This window comes from Castanea sativa, chromosome 7 (assembly GCF_040712315.1).
Source record: "Castanea sativa cultivar Marrone di Chiusa Pesio chromosome 7, ASM4071231v1".
Taxonomy (NCBI): domain Eukaryota; kingdom Viridiplantae; phylum Streptophyta; class Magnoliopsida; order Fagales; family Fagaceae; genus Castanea; species Castanea sativa.
Window position 1 is genome coordinate 17549853 of NC_134019.1, and position 18169 is coordinate 17568021.

Genomic DNA, 18169 nt, shown 5'->3' on the forward strand with positions numbered 1-18169 from the left:
CATTCCTCACACACTCTATTATAAATACCCTTATACCCACAAAATGTAAGGTACTGGAAGAGGAGCTTATTGAGAGAAAAATCCTAAGAGAGGTTTCTACAACACACCCACCCTATTAGAGAGAGCTACTCAATCTTAAAGAAAAATCTTTGTAGTCTCTTCTCATTCCCTCTCTTATTGTTATACCCCTTGAGAGGAGATTTGTACCCAAACACTACCCACACCCATTTAGAGTGTTGAGAGTGTTTTTGGAGTTTTGGGAAGCATTAGAAGATGCCAAGGATGGCGGACGCAATATGGAGCTTGTTGTGGGATTCGGTGAGCTAGAGAAGACAAGGTTTGGCGTAACCCTGTTGGAGCAAGAAGCTTGGAGGGCTTAGGTGCATCGGGTAGATTAGGCTTAGAGGGTCTATTGTTATTCATGTATCCCAACTAATTTTCTAGTGGATCATTTATCGCTTGGAGGGCGACGAAGAGGTTTTTCGCCGAATTTTTCGGTTTTTTCTTCGATAACATATCGCCGTGTTATCTTTGTGTTTGCATCTTTCTTTCCTTACTTTTTACCTTTTAATTACTGCTGAGTTTGTAATTAATTATGGTTTAGAGTGTGTTACCAATTTAGTTATAGCTTATATTTCATATTCCGTACATATATTGTTTGATTATAAGCTTGTGTTGGTGTTTATGTAATTGGGGGTCTAAACATTCATTGGTTTTTTTTACGCTATTTGAACTTTCAATATATAATATTTATCTATAAATTTTAATTAAAAAAATTATAAGTCCTCTTATCGGTTAATAGATGCATTAAAAATGACCCATTGTATCCTAAAATACAAAAGATTAAAAAAAAGTCAAAATTCGGCTAACAAATTAAAATTAAATCATAGAAGACAAATCCATTAACTCATTCTTGAAATCTTCTAAAATCAAAATTGATACCTGACTAATTTATTAATAATACAACGTAAATGTTTTGAAATATCCTAGAGATTATAAATTTCTAAATATATATAGAAAATAGAAATAATAAAAAATCTCTTATCTCTATATCTCTCTGTCTTTCCATCTATATTCTCTCCTTTCTTTTCTTCATCTCGAATCCTTGATATTTATTTTATAAGCTTTCTTTCATTCTATCATTCTTTGCAATAGTTGCACTACCTTCACAGTGGTGGATGGTGTGTGTTGTTGTTGTTGTGTGTGGGCATAGCAATCTGACATTACCTCTCTTTTAATTTATTGACAAAAATTCAAAATTGATCCTCTAATTTTCAACTTTTTTCATTTTAGTCTATTAACTTTCAGTTTTTTCATTTCAGTCCTCTAACTTTTAATTGTTGTCAATTTGGTACTCCGTTAAACTCCAGTTATGTCCTACCGTTAATTGAGCCAAAACGACTTCGTTTTGTTTTTTGTTTTTATTAATTTCGGAATTAAAAGAAAAAAAAACTGATATTAAAAAAAAGAAAAAAAAAAAACAATTAGAATTCGTTCCCCTTACCTGAAATCAAAATCAAGGAAATACGACACCCAAATGTTTGCAATCAATAGAACACATTACAATTGAGAAGCTTCAGACCAGGCGAGAGCACTGCAAACTCGCCAAAACTCTCAAACCCAACAACCACTCTCTGATCTACAAGCTAATAGCACCTTGAACGGCGCGTGAACCACAAAGAGTGGGTGTGGAGGTGAAGGGCCTCACGGGTCTGCCAAACACTAAGATAGTGGTGACGCGTGGGCTCACACGCGGTGGCGTGTGGACGAGTGTGTGGGGGCTCCCCTAAATGTTTTTTTTTTAATATCAGTTTTTTTTTTAATTCCGAAATTTATTATAAAAAGAAAAGCCAAAACGATGTTGTTTTTGCTCAATTAATGGCAAGACATAATTGGGGTTTAACGGAGTATTGAATTGACAACAATGGAAAGTGGAGAACTGAAATGATAAAACTGAAAGTTAAAGAACTGAAATAAAAAAAGCTGAAAGTTAGAAGGTCAGTTTTGCATTTTTGCCTAATTTATTACTATAAGTTATCACACCAATTGATAATTTGATGTATATTATATCAACATATTTGTATTATAGTGATATTTACTTATTGAACCATGTAATAAATTAATTCTTAAAAGAACTTAAATACAAAAATTTAACTAATAATTTTGCATCTCAAAAAGCAAGAAAAATAGAATCTAAATGAAAAATAAAAAAATTCAATAAATATTATTTATTTAATATTTCAATATATAAAAGATCCCCATTAAAATTTTCACCTTAGTCCCTCAAAGTTGTTGAGCCAGCCTTGAGTATGACGTGACATGTCAAAGAATCGAGTTAGTCATAATCGAAGATGAACCTGCAATTTGACAATTAGATTTTCAAAATTCACATTCAATATAAAGATATATAAAAAGTTTGAAGAGTTATTTGGAGAGAAACTTTATTCAGTTCAATGACTGGTCCCCTGGTTGACTTAAGCTACCATGGTAATTTGTGTTTAGATTAACATAATGAAAATGGCTTTTGGCAAGGCTATGTTTATTGGCAATGAACCCAGGAATGATGGAAATGAGCCAATGATGTATGATAATGAAAGTTAAAGTTCGTGAGGGAAATATTATTTTTCTAACAATGGGTAGTCAGAAAAATTAATCTAACACTCATAAAATTTTCCCTCTTACCCGTAGAACACAAAGACAATGTGTGAAGGTATACTGGTATTTCGCCAATAGTTTCAACATGTTAAGTTTATGGTTCTAGTAGAGCCGGCCCAAGGCCTAGGCAACTTGGGCCAGAACCCACTACAGAAAAAAAAAAAAAAAATTTACTCTTGGGGAAAAAGCCTGCATCTCCTTTGTGATAGGCCCAAAATTTTATATACATTTTTAATGGTTATGCACTTTTTAAAAAATAAAAAATTTATTAGTGAAACTAAAAATATCATAAATTTTACTATAGGTCTATAAATTGGTATGTTACCGATTACAAAAAGGTAATTCAAACATTCATGAATTAAATTGATGAAATTTATAAATCATAGTCATTGTTATATTATATTGTAAAAATTTTATAGTATTTTTAGTGTATTTTTCCATTTGATTTCTATTATGCATGGTGTAGACAGAAAGAAAAACTAAAAATCACTTTCTTCCTTTTTCAAAATTTTGATACGTTAGTGATACGGGTTTAGGGCCTAAACTCACTATATTATACTATCCTACTTCAAATTGTAGTGTACTAATGCTACTAACATTATTATATCTACTGCAATTCTAGGCTAGTCTTCGAATAAATATCAATCATTCTAATTCTACCGTCCATTTCATATGTTAGCCAATAAATCAATAATACGATGTTTACTCTCCTCTTTAACCATTTTTGACAAAAACTTTGGTCAAAATGTTCTTTAATACAAAATCAAGTGAAAAATCACCAAACAAAGTGCATGAATCTGTACCAATTATATTCCAATCAGAGACAACTGTTACAACTTGTGCTACACTCTTACATGATTGATGGTAAATAATAGAAATGAAATGGTGGATCCATGTAAAAGTTATGCACTACTTCTAATTGACCACTTTTGCAAGTTGTAGCAAATGGTACAGTTGTAGAAGAGCTATTCCATTAATCAAGTCAAGGATGTCGCTCCCAATGAAGTTGCCACCTCAGGAAGGGGCGAGTTTCGACACACCGGACATGTAGCATGCAGCCGTAACCAGGAATCCACACATTTAAGATGAAAGAGATGACCACAATCAGGTAACAAGCGCAACACATCCGTGTCATTGTAATCAGCCAAGCATATTGAACAACAGGATGTGGTAGAGTTGCCCTTGTGGAGCATGGCTTGGGCATAGATGAGCTTTGGGTAGTTGCCTAGGGTGGCTTCATCAAGACCTAGTTCAACGGTATCGATGGAGTGTTGGGAGACAGTTCCGACGGACTCTTGGAATTGTTGGAGGGTAGTAGTTGATAAAAAGCCATGTTGGTGGTTTCGATGGCCAGAAGGTTGCTGAGGGGGAAAGCAATTTAGAATCATTATTTTGATTAAGATCATGAGGACGATGCAAACGATAGTTCCAACGAAAAAGATGTATTCGATGACACCAACTCCATTCATGTTGGTGTTATCTAAGGCATCATTGGATTATGAGAGAGAGAGAGAGAGAGAGAGAGAGAGAGTTTCGGGTAATTGATGAGGCTGTCGACATGTTAAGAAGAAAAGGAAACGTGGGCATGATTTGGGAGAGCTAGTATCTGATGAGATTCTAATTTGGTGGACTGCTAATATATATCATTATATCCAGTTTCTACCTTGGATGGTCAGCTGTTATGTTCCCATTTATTTATTTATTTATTTTTTAACAAAAAAAAGGGAGTGAAATTTCTCTCCAATTTCACTTCTCAAATTATAAATGGATTTTTTTTATTTGTTTCTTTTTTCTAATCTTCTTAATTTAATATTTGGAGAGATATAATTGGCAACAATTAATTATTGAGCAATGATTTATAAAATTGATAAAAATCCACTTAACATGTTGACCAAGGTTAGACCTGGCAAAAGGTTAGGTTGATTGGGTTTAGGTTCGACCCAAATGCAGGGATAGAGCCAGAACTTAGAGTTAGGGGGGGCGACTTTGTTGTTTGTTGTGTGCAATGACTTCGGCTTTCGACTTTGTTGCTACTTAGTCGCTTAGCTGCTAGTTGTTTAAAAATTTTTAAGGGGTCAGATTTTTTGTTTTAAGTAAAATTGGTTGACCAGACTTAAATTTTTTTTTTTTTTTTTTCAGTTTTACTATTGATAATTTTTGTTGTTGTACTAATTTTTTTGGGCTTGTATATTTCTTTTTTAGATTTTAGACATATAAATATTTTTTAATGGTCTTTAAAATGTGGAAAACGTTTGAATTACAAACATTTTTACAAATTGCTAATAATGTAAGTGGTAAGCCCAAATGCGAACGAATAAGAATTTGTTACCTTAACCCTCTCTAAAAATGTTATAGAAAAACTTGTGACTATAACAATACTCTTAAAAGAATCAATGATATTTTTAAGGGAGCAAAAGTGTAATTTTCTAAAAAAAAATTGCTAAAATTAGTACCTAATATATATAATAATAATATATATTTTTTTAAATGGGGGGGGGGGGGGGGCGGCCATTGCCCCCCCAAGTCCAAACATGGCTCCGTCCATGCCCAAATGGGTTTTGGTTAGAAACATATTGACTTAAAGTGATTTTTTATTTAAACTAGCCTCTAAGCATGCACGTTGTGCATGCTCAAATGCTCTTTTTTTTTAAGTAAAAGTTAATAATTTGCATCTATTTTAATTTGAAAAATATATATATTTTATTTTTCAAACAAATAAAAATGATAAACTTTAAAGATAAGCAAAAATTGTAATTTATTTTTTGAACATGCGTTTGAAAATGGTGTAGTAATATAGAGAAAAGTTTGGGTAGGAAAAATAAGATGAAAGTGAAGAGAAAGAATGCTAAATTTTAAGAGTTCTCTTAATTTTCTATTTATTTTTTATTTTTTTAAAAAATTGGGGGTGTTTTACTTTTATTCAGCATGAAAAAGGAATAAAAAAGGAGTCCAAATTTTTTTATTCAACTTATATACTCCATTTTATACACCACCAAACGTATCAAGCCACGTGGACATCACTTATATATTAAACACAAACTGATGACTTAAACGGGGTTAATCTCCTATTCTCCTCTACCTCCCAACTCACATTCCAAACCCAAAGAAAAGAAAATTTTATATACTTAGCCACAACCGATTTCCACCACCATGGCCACCTAGAGAAGATGACGCTGGGGGATCTTGTCAGCCACCAACTCTTATTTCGGTACATCCAAAAAAGAATATCACAGGACCACCACCCATGGTGATACATAAAAATAATCTTAGCCCCTACAACTATTCCAACACCAGCAATAGTGCTTCTACCCATGGTTGAGACAACACATCTACCCACGGTTGTCTTCTTGGCCAAATACCCATCATCCAACACAAAAAAAAAAAAAAAAAACAAAAACCAAACTCACAGGGATCCTAGCCTGTCCCATCAGTTCAATTTTCTCTTATATACATCAAAATAATAGATAGAAAGTAAAGGACCACACAAAACCCTCACTTCCAAATTTGTACAATGAATTGGTTTTTGTGTGAGGAACAATCTCATATGGGTTTGTGAGAAAGAATGACTAATCAGAGTATTGGCTTGATCATGAAGGCTTGCAAACTCTGTTCTTTGCTGTTGAGATTAACTATGGTCGTCTTCTCTAGGTAGCTAGGGATGACAATGAGGTGGGGTGGGTCCAAAGGATGGGGTCTTTGCCCCCACCTCGTATGACGGAAAAAATTTTCTTACCCCGTTCCTGCCCCTTGAGGCCCTGCGAAGCCCTGCCCCACCCCATAAAACTCTACTCCTTGTTAATTTGCCCACAACTATTACAATCGTTTTTAATAAAACCTATTTTGTTAATAAAAATATACTTGAAATTACAAATAAATTGATCCTATCAAATCAAACTAATTTTTAGCAAAAATTGAATAATATTATTGAAGTGTTTAACAAGACAATATCACAACAAAAACAAAAATCTCATAATAAAAAATCAATGATTTAATAGTATATAAATTTGTTTATAATAAAGAAAAAAGAAAACGTTAAAATTGGTACCTTATTTCCAAACTTGCTAGAGAAAAAAGAGAGGCAAAAAGCCTTGTTGTATATAATACAATAAGCTGATGATAAATTTGTTTAAATAGTAGAGTTTTAGAATATGAGAAATTTACAATTTCACCCTTATCAATGCGGGGTGAGGTGGGGATGGAGCGGAGCGGGGTGGGGTGGGTTGGGTTTAAAAAGTCTAAACTCATCCCACCCCGCCCTATGGTGCGAGACTAAAATCTCTCTCCATCCTTGCCCCAAAATTGCAATCCCTAAGCCATGGTGGTGGAATCTTTTTGTAGTTGGGTATTTTAATGGTGCTTGAGTGGTTTTGTGATTTTTTTTTTCATTCTTTTTTGTAATGTGAGTTGGGAAGGAGATTGACTCTATTTCAGTCATCAGTTTGTGTTTAATATGTAATGGCTACGTGGCTTGATATATTTGGTGGAGCATCGAGTAGAGCATATAAGTTGGGACAGACAATTTGGATTCATAAAAATGCTAAATTTTAGGGAATAAAAAGATGAAATTTTTTATTTGATATTTATGACCCTATTTCGAAGAGAAGTTATACTTCATTAATGAGAGTATTTTTGAACCATTTAAAAGTCCAGTTTAAAGAGATGAATTCTCTTATAAATAGTATAGATGACTTTTACTTAGGATGTCCTTTTTTTTAAATCTTTTTGATAGAAAGATTAAAAAAAATTAACATACTTTCTAGGTAAAATATCATTTTGGTCTTTACATTTTGGGATCATAGCTAATTTGATCCATACATTTTAGTAGCAGTTAACTCCGTCCATGTTGTTTTCAACTTGAAGTCAATTTGGTCTTTACCATTAACTCACTAATGGAAAATACTTACGTGACTAACAGATTGCATAGTTGATACAACTCACACCTATGTGGCTACTAAAATAATAATAAAAAATATTTTAATTTCTAGTTTTAAAAGCCACGTTAGGATCTAATTAAATAAAAGAAAAATTAGAAACAAAAAATTCGATATCAGAGACTTGCACTTTCTTGGTAGCCAAACATAGCAACCTAGAAAATTCTTTATAGAGTTTAACCTAGAAAAATCCAAACCTAGAGTATGTACATTAAGTAGGGTGTCCAACCGAATTGTGGACCTAGCTCACCTGCCCAAACCATTCGAGCAAACCTAAAAATTAGTTGACCTAATGCATGTGACAGTTGATGACGGGTCTCTACCTTTAGAAACCAATGCTAACAGTCAGTTGAAGTTTTAGTTAGATATGATGAGATCTGACCATTCTCATCAAGATCTTGCTAGATCCAGCAGAATTTCGGTGAGTTTCTGCCATATTTCTCTTGTTCAACTCTGATCAACAATCGACCATTACCCAAGGAGACCCAACTCGCTCGAACCAACTCTTCTTCCCAGTCGGCAGTGAGTCAAGATCTTGGGGACTTAAATTGATCGAGTCAAGTTTGAATTTGGCACAAACTTGACCCAAACCGACCCATGGACAGTCCTATTGTTGAGAACTTTAACCAAACCTAAAAAAAAAAATAAATAAAAACCTAAAAACCTCTCAACACCTTTCACAAAAGCAAATATTCAAACTGATGAAAGAACCACAAAATCTATATACCTAGTACTCTAGCCATCATTGTTGAACAAAACCTTTTTTTTTTTTTTTTTGCGCAGGTCTGCAATTTTTTATATCTCACAAACTCAAAAAAAAAAAAAACAAAAAAAAACAAAAAACAAAAAAAAAAAAGAAAAGAAAAAAGAAAGAAAGAAAAAGAGATCTTGATTACACAATCACACAAATAAATAGAATCCTAGAAAAAAAAAATTAATATTGAGTTGCTCCTCAAGTTGTGCTTCAGAACGAGCTACTAAGATTGTGCTTAAAAATGACGCATATCTCTCAAGGCCGGCCCTAGACCTTTTGGGGCATAAGGTGACAATTAAAATGGGCTCTTTTTTATATCTATGTATTAATTAAATTAATATTTATTTAATAATTTTATATTATAATATATTTTATTTGAAATCTATTTTTCTTGCATTTTGAAATGCAAATTAATTAATCAAATTTTTGTATTCAAGTTCTTCTAATATCTCTTTTTCAATAATATGGCTAATTCACTTATCTTTCTTAGAACAGAACTCTAAAATATAGATTAAATGAGACACATGACACAAAATTAGATTCTAATTGAATTCAATTTGAAATTTAATTGGATTTTCTCTCTGCTATTGTTATTATTATTAGTATTATTATTGTGTACTTCTGGAGTACCATAAATGCGTACTCTCTCCTCTCCCATAAATGGTAGGTCCCACCATGAAGTTAATTAGTGGGATCCACCATTCATGTAAGAGGAGGGAGTACGCATTTATGGTACTGAGGGAGTACACAATGATTTCCCTTTTATTATGTGGATGTGGTTTTTAAAAATAACAATTAAAATATTTTATTATTATTTTAGTAGTCATGTAGGTTTAAAATGTGCCAATTGTACAATCTATTAGTCAAGTAAGCGTTTTTCGTTAATGAGTTGATGGTAGGGATCAAATTGACTTTAAATTAAAAATAACAAAAACCTAATTTATTTTTTGATAAAATCGAAAACCTAATTGAGAACTAACAAAATATAAAAATCAAGTTAGCTGTAACCCTAAAGCGCATGACTAAAATAATATTATCTCCTACTTTCTAACCATGTTATTCACTTATTCTTCTCTCTTTTTTATGGAACTTCGTTGTTCTTCTCTCACTTATGTATACAGTGCATCATCATTCTCTCTTTGTTAAACATAATCTGCTGTACTACTTTAGTTCTTATTGTATATTATACTTACCGGAAACGGTCGACAAGGATCATCATTCAATCTTTGTATGCGTCACTCAAAAAAAAAAAAAAAAAAATTCCTTAGTTTTTAAGAAGAGAATATATGTAGTTAGAATAAACTTCATTTAAATAACCTAAGAATATTTTAGAATATCTTTTTGCCAGATCATAATTTGGTTCAAATAAGAAAGCTAACTATGCTGCCATGCTTGCTTAGAGCATTGACACTGGTGACTATTTTAGCACTTAAAACACTAAAAATCATACTACATTGATGGTGTAAGGACCAAAAATTCTACCAGTCCAAGTCCACTTAGAATAGCGAGCTTGTATAGTTCAACCTAGGCCCAAATCAATAAATTTGTAAGAGAGGGAATCAAACAACAAGAGAGGGCTTAGCCCGAGGATGAGAATAAGGGAGGAAGGCTTCCTTTTATAAAATACGTAAGTCAGTGTATTAATACAAGCTTGCCCGAGGAGCTGAAATTACACAGAAAAATATAATGTTTATATTCTTCTCTCAATGTTACTTTCTTTGCCTTGATCCTTTTCTTTGGAAACTTTCTTTCCCTTATATACTCTCCCATACTTCACATCTTGACCATCCATCCCTACCTAATCAGCCTTCTTTCTTGACACTTGTCTCTTTCTGCATTTGAAGAAGGTGGTCGAAGGAGTCTGCTTAGCTGTGACTTGCACTGTTCAGGTCACTTCCTTATCAATGCAGTTGATAAAGCTATTGTCCATCATTTAATACGAAGGCTACAGGCTACTTCAAACTAGAAACTTCTCCTATGATCTCTGATTTCCTCTCATCAGATTTCTCCTCCCACTTGGAACGCCCCAGAGTCATTTTGACCTATCTTTTCCTCCTCCCAAGCAACTTTCCTCCTCAGGCCTATGGCCTATGACCCGTATTGCAACTCTTCAACTTCATCCTCGGTCCTCGGGCACCCACAATAGCCCCCTAAAACTTTTGCTATTAACCCTGAGGTAAAAGCGATGTTTTAGTTATACGAGCCAACTATACACGTGCCATACGCAGTACCACATGATAACGTCCTTTCACCTGTCCCTAGCATGCTCCTGACGCTTCAGAATGCACGATTTCATATTTATGGAGTCTGGCGACTGCTTGTCTCCCCAAGTTCTATGGCTCAATCAAGATCTTACGGTCCTTATTTTCCCTCATTTATGAGGGGAAATTTACCGCCCAATTTTTACCCCTATAAAAGGAGGATTTGGGACTAGCTGAAGTTCATTTACGCATTCTGGCAATTTGAATTAAAGCAAGCTCCCAAGGAGAATCTTTCCCTTCGCTTGTAGGTGTGTTCCTTCTCCCGTTCCGTCTTTACACAAATTTATTTTTTTACACCATAAAACTCCATGGGTAGATACGCTAAGTTAGTGGATACTCCCGAGGCTAGGGCTGTCTTTAGGGCTCAATATAGGATTCCCGACGGTGTCGAAATCCGACACCGTGAATACGATGAATGGTTGGTCTTGAACAAGCCTTCTGAATCCGTGGTCATTCCTATTATTGCCTTCATCGAAGGCGGGATGGAACTCCCTATGGGAAGGGTTACTAGGGACACCTAACAAATTATAGGTTAACCCCCACCCAATACTCCCCAAATGTCTTTAGGGTCCTCGGGTGCGTAGATGCGCTAAATAGGAAAATAGGGACCAACCTTACCTGGCATGACGTAAACTGAGTATACAATTGCCAGAAAGGGGAAAAAACTAAATATTACATCAAATGTAGAGTCCCTTTTGTCAGGTTAATCTCCTGCATGCTTGACTCTAGCAAGGGTATGGACGAGAACTTCCTCATCGTATTGGGAGATTGGCACAATGGACTGCATTGTCCCACCCAAGAAGGGGAACCATGTAGGGTTCCTGAGGACCATAGATGCACATAGGACGTTACCTAATTTTATTAGTGCAAAAATTTTCTTTTTTGCTCCTTTTTTTTTTTACTCATAATTCTTCTTGTTTTCCTCGGCAGACGAATACCACACTACCCCAGCCAAGCATCTAGTGAACTTCAAGGACTTGAACCAGATCCTTAAATCAGAGATCTTCCTACACAAGGATGGTCAACTCCGAGCTGCTCACGTCATTCTTGGATACAAGCCTTCCACCAAGCGCTTTCAAAGCTCAAGGAACGTCATTAAAACCAGGGATCCCCATTTGGCTTTAATTGATGTAGCCGTCCCAGGCTTCCTACTGTTAGAACCTCCTCTAGAGGGGACTCAAGACGCCCAAGTTCCAGCCCCCTTAGCTGCCAGGCTTCTTTACTCCTAAGAGCCTCCCATTCCTTCTGACGATGAAGATAAGGAGCCCATACTCAAACCTACCCAGCCAAAAGTCACAGATAAAGACTTTAAGGTCTTCTATCAATAAGAGGACCCTGAGGACGCTCCCAACACTTCACGCCTATACTTTTAACCTGCATAAGTTAGCTCCAACCAAGAGGCCATCAACATCCTAGAAGGCATGGGATTCGAAGAGAAAACCCCCGACTTTCTCGCCTTACTTATAGCCTATGTTGGGAGCTCTTCCCCAGCAATGGCGGTGGTGCCCCAACCACCGACTCCTGCCGTGATGTGTACATCGTCTGTTGAAGCCGTGGATAAGAAAAGAAAAAGGACCCAAGGAAGTAAGGGAACGGAGTGTACTGAGGAAGGGGAGGTCACTAAATCCTCCCACCAGCCCCCAGCCAAAGAAGCCCGGACAGGGAAGGGGTAGCTGAAGAGGTCAACATCTACTAGAACTTCTAAAGAGGTTGAGGGAGACCAATCAAAGAAGCCCTCAATTTGGAGGCCCTTTTTACCCTCAGTTCGGGCAACCCAGTACTGGAAGACGCAAACCTGAGAGACCCCAAGAAGGGCAGCTTAGATTTAGTGGTAGAATGCCTAGAGAAGGTACTATGCTACCTGAAGACATGGTAGAGTTGAGGTCCTTTAGGAAACGTGAAGTCTTTCTTGCTTTGAAGCAAGATCTGGCCAAGGTACATGACTACCCCCTTTGGCTTGCAACGTTAAATTACATATGTGCCATATGACACTTACGTATTTTGTTTTGTTTTGTTTTGTTTTTTTTTTTTTTTGTAGGCTGCCCAAGCTGCCTGCGTGGTCGAGGAATGGGTGGACCATTCCCTGGACGTGGCGAGAAAAAAAAAATAGAGGCTGCTAAAAAAGCCCATGCGGAGGTGGACAAGAAACTCAAAGAGACTCTTGCCCAGTTGAACGAGGTGGAGAAGGCTCAAAGGAAGGCTTAAACGAGGTGGAGAAGGCTCAAAAGTTTTGAAAAACAAGCTGCTGAAGCTTTAAAGGCCCAAAGAAAGGCCGAGAATAAGATGGCTTTGACCGTGGTGGAGTTAAAGAAAATAAAAAAGAAGCCGGAGGCTAAGGAGGCGGAGATGTCCCAGGCCAAGCAGGCGGCCTATGACGCGAGCATGACTAAGGCCGCTAAAAGCCTTACCGCCCAACTCAGGGACGTCGTTCAGGCCTTCTGTTTGGAAGTGTGGGGCCAAACCCTGAGTGCTGTTGGGATTGGCACTGAATCAAAGTTTAGGTCTCCTGATAAGGTGTACTATCCCCCAGCCTTACACTTGGCGCCTACTCCTCCTCAACCTCTAGCTAATCCCAGCTTCGCTCCCCCTTCCTCTTCAGACCAGCTTGCCTCTACTCCTTCTACTACCCCCACCAAAAACCAGGAGAAATAGTAGCCCTAAGAGGCCCAAGTGGTGGACGTAGAGAAGGAGGAAACAACAGAGGCGGCCTAGCAGAAGAAGAAGAAAAAACAGAAAGAGTAGGAAAATAAAGGGGGAAAAAGGAAAGAAGCATCTGCATAACTCCACCTTGGGCCAAGAGACAAATAGCCATTTTTGTAATTAGGATCAAATGTAATAGGCCCCTTTTTCTTTTATTGTACTCAGTTTTTCAAACATTAATGAAGAAGATTTCATGACTTATCTTATACTCCTATAACTATGTAACTTATATTTTTCAGTTTATGTCTTACGCTCTCGTACCTCCTTTATAGCAACTTCATCACACTAACCTATAATTTATTCATTGAATATTTCTTATCTTCTTATCATCTAGAATGACTTGTAATAAAATTAATAGACTGACTCATTGAACTTAGGAGAAATTCCAACCAACACTGACTATAAATTGGACTTGGTATCTCACAGCAGATCCAATGGCGTGGATCTTGAAACCTTAGGAAACACTCAAGGCCCCCATTCTAGTCAATACTTAGAAATTTTCTCAAGTAGTGTTAATTTATCCTAGGCTTGTGACCCAAGGAGCTAAACAAGGCCTAGGTTCTGTCTAACACTTAGAATATTTTATGCAATGTTAATTTACCCTAGGCTTGTGACTCGAGGAGTCGAACAAGGCCTAGGTTTTGTTTAACACTTAGAATTTTTTAAGCAATGTTAATTTACCCTAGGCTTGTGACCCGAGGAGCTGAACAAGGCCTAGGTTATGTTTAACACTTAAAATATTTCATGCAATGTTAATTTACCCCAGGGTTGTGACCTGAGGAGCTGAACAAGGCCTAGGTTTTGTTTAACACTTAGAATATTTTATGCAATGTTAATTTACCCTAGGCTTGTGACCTGAGGAGTCAAATAAGACCTAGGTTTTGTTCAACACTTAGAATTTTACAAGCAATATTAATTTACCCTAGGCTTATGACCTAAGGAGTTGAACAAGGCCTAGGTTTTATTTAACACTTAGAATATTTCATGCGATGTTAATTTATCCTAGGCTTGTGACCTGAGGTGCTGAACAAGGCCTAGGTTATGTTTAACACTTGGAATTTTTCAAGCAATGTGTTTACCCTGAGCTTGTGACTCGAGGAGCCGAATAAGGCTTAGGTTCAGTTTAACACTTAGAATATTCAAAGACTGAATGCTGTAGCAAATACCTTCATAATGAAATGCAACTAACAAAGATACGAGTGGCAAAAGAATTCATAACATTAATAATAATAATGTTGCAGATTGTTTACATTCTAAGGACGAGGAACTACATTTTCAACCAGATCTTCTAAGTAATAAGCCCCAATGCCACCAATGGAAGTGATCCTATATAACCCTTCCCAATTAGGACCTAGTTTTCCCCAAGCAGGGTTCTTTGCTGTCCCTACCACTTTCCTCAAGACCAGATCCCCCAGCGCCAGAAGCCTTGACTTAATCCCCTTATCATAGCATTGCTTAAGATTCTGTTGGTAATGTGTCATCTTTACCGTTGCCACCTCTCTTCTTTCCTTAACCACATCCGGGCTATCTTGGAGTAAGCAATTATTCTTTTCAGCATTGAACTGATCCGTTCTCAAATAGTTCGTGTCGACGAGGAGCCATCTTCGATTTCCTATATCTCGGGGAAAAGGTCTCACTATGTCTAAGCCCTACTGAGCGAACGACTAAGGGCTAGATATCGGATTTAGGACTCTTCCTGGTTGATGAATGTTTGGGGCATATCTCTGACATTGGTCACACTTCTTTGCATAGTCTTGGGAGGTTCTTTGCATGCTAGGCCACTAGTATCCCTAGGTGAGGGCCCTATGTGCCAAAGACCTACCTCTTGTGTGACTTCCACATATGCCTTCATGTAACTCTTCCAACAAAGGCTCCATTGCCACTGGATGCACGCACAATAAATATGGCCCTAAGTAAGAGCGCTTCTATAGATTCTAGTCTCTAGATAGCCAATAGTGAGGTGCACTTCTATGCACATTCTCTGCTTCACACTTGTCCTCGGGCAACAATCCTTGCTTCAAAAAGGCTACTATAAGGTCCATCCAGCTTGTCCCTACATAGAGGCTATAAACCCCGACCAAGGATACCCTTGTGAGACTTGAGCTATTCATCTCCTCGACAACCACATCCTAAGGAAGACCTGACCCCAGAGAAGTGGCCAGCATGGCCAAAGAACCTGCATGAGAGTTTTGCCCTCTAAGGATTTGCTTCAATGCAAAAATCTTAAATTGTGCCCAAACACGCTGTACCCTAGCAAGAGGCCCTTGCATTCTCTCATCCTGATCCTCAAACTCTCCATTAACCTAGCCTACCACTAATCTAGAATCAAAATACAACTTTACTACATCTCCCCCTTACTGCTTGACCATTGCTACTTTTGTTAACAAAGGCTCGTATTCGGCCTCATTGTTAGTAGCTAGGAAACCCAATCGCAATGATTTCTCCATTACTAGCTCCTCGGGAGTGATTAACACAATCTCAATCCCTACTCCCTTTCGATTAGATGCCCCATCCGTATAAACCTCCTAAGGGAGGACAACGATGGCTGACGTGACCATTATCCCCAATCATTTTTCTTCCTTCTCTATTATACCCTCAATAAACTCCGCCACAAAGTCTACTAGAATTTTCCCTTTTATGGAAATCTGAGGCATGTATTTGACATCGTAGGCTCCAAGCATGGTTCCTCACTTAGCAATTCTGCCTGTATAGTCCAATTTCCTTAGAAGAGCTTGCAAAGGGAGCTGGGTGAGCACCACCACAGTGTGAGTTTGAAAATAATGGGGCAGCTTCCTCATGGCATGTACTATGGCCAAAACTACCTTCTCCAAAGGTAGATAGCGTGTCTCAGCCTCTTATAAGGACTTACTGATATAGTAGACAAGCCTCTGGACCCTATCCTTATTTCTGACCAAGACGAGACTAAAAGCATAGTTTGTGATTGCTAGGTATGCATACAACATTTCCTCCCTCTTGGGCTTGGAGAGTATTGGATGACTTGACAAGTACTCCTTAAGATCCTCAAAAGCCGTTATACACTCCTCCATCCACCAAAAGTCCTTCCCCTTGTAAAGAAGCTGGAAAAAGGGACGACCCCTGTCCGCCAACCGAGAGATGAATCTATTTAAGGCAGCTGCCATTCCAGTTAATCTCTGCACCTCTTTGGGATTCTGAGGAGGATGTAAATTTTTAATTGCCTTAATCTAGTCAGGGTTAACCTCAATCCCGTGGTGAGTAATCATGTAGCCCAAATCTGACGTGTTTTATGCTTTTAAGTACTTCAAAGCATATATTGAAACTCAATTGAACACATAAATTAAGATCTTGAGAACAGATGGTGGTGGTGAATACACTTCTAATGCCTTTAATCATTTTTGCTCTAGTTTTGGCATTATCCACCAAACCTCTTGTCCTCATACCCCTCAGCAGAATGGCATTGCTGAGAGGAACACAGACATCTTACTGAATGCTTTCTCACAATGTTGTCTCACTCAAACCTCCCTTTGTCCTATTGGTCTTATGTAGTCTCTACTGCTATCTATATCATTAATAGAATTCCCACTCCTATTCTTCATAATAAATCACCTTGGGAAGTCCTATTCAACAATAAACCAGATCTCCTACTCCTTAGAACTTTTGGTTGTACCTGATTCCCTTTTCTAAGACCCTATAATAAACATAAGCTTCAGCCACACACAACACCTTGCATCTTTCTTGGCTATCCAGCTTACTCTAAAGTCTATATTTGTTTAGACCCTACTACCCTACAGGTTTACATATCAAGGCATGTCTTATTCAATGAATCTGAGTTCTTAGCTTTACAAACCACTTCTTTACCTGCTGGTTCTTCATCTGATGCATCCTCCTCATCTTCTGTTGTGGTTGTCCTTTCTTTCCCATTTTTCTGCTGGCAATACATTACAGTTTGTTGTCCTTCCTGAGGTCAGCCCTATTGCACATGTCTCTTCTTTTGCACCTAGTCCTTCTTTACCTCCTTCTCCACCACTTATTCCTGACTCACTTTCTTCTTCATCTCCTCCATCACCTTCCCTTCCTACTTCTCCTTTGGTTGAGACCTTGCCATCTCCTACTGTGACTTCTATGCTTGTTTCTGTGCTTGCTCAGAACATACACCCCATGATCACTAGATCCAAAGATGGCATTTTCAAGCCTAAGGCTCTTGCAGTCTCTGTCTCCAAACTTGCATCCAAGCCTCGGGTTGATTATACTATTACTGAGTCTCCCACTTATCTTCTCAATTTCCACAATGGTGCTCAGCTATGGATGAGGAGTTTGCTGCCCTCACTAGACAGAAAACTTGGATCTTGGTACCACCCTCACCTTATCAGAATGCTGTAGGGTGCAAATGGGTGTACAAGCTGAAGCATAACAGTGATGGAAGTATAAGCAGGTTCAAAGCTAGTTTGGTGGCAAAGGAGTTTCATCAATAGTTTGGTATTGATTTTGATGAAACCTTCAGCCCTGTGGTCAAGTCTTCTACTGTCAGAATTATCCTCTCTCTTGTTGTTCAGTTTAATTGGCCTTTAAAGCTATTGGATGTCAGGAATGCTTTCTTACATGGTTTTTTAAAGGAGGAGGTTTATGGTCCAACCTCTGGTTATGTGGATCCTGCTCTTCCTAATCATGTGTGCCTCTTACAGAAATATCTTTATGGCCTCAAACAAGCCCCTAGGGCCTAGTTTGAGAGGTTCTTTACTCATTTGCTTCACTTGGGGTTTCAGGCTTCCTTAGCTGATTCATCCTTTATTCTGAGGCATGGTAAATACTTGGTGTTTCTTCTGGTGTATGTGGATGACATTGTTCTCACTAGCAATTGTCTCTCTTTCTTGCAATCACTGATTCAGTAG

The 18169-nt window shown here is 37.4% G+C and overlaps 1 protein-coding gene across 1 annotated transcript; it reads right to left on the reverse strand.

Annotated features, from left to right (window-relative positions):
* Positions 1 to 3366: 3366 nt before the first annotated feature.
* Positions 3367 to 4244, reverse strand: LOC142642088 (putative RING-H2 finger protein ATL71). The gene has a single exon (XM_075816443.1). The coding sequence runs from the start codon at positions 4122 to 4124 to the stop codon at positions 3633 to 3635; it is 492 nt and encodes a 163-aa protein (XP_075672558.1). The 5' UTR covers positions 4125 to 4244; the 3' UTR covers positions 3367 to 3632.
* Positions 4245 to 18169: the final 13925 nt, after the last annotated feature.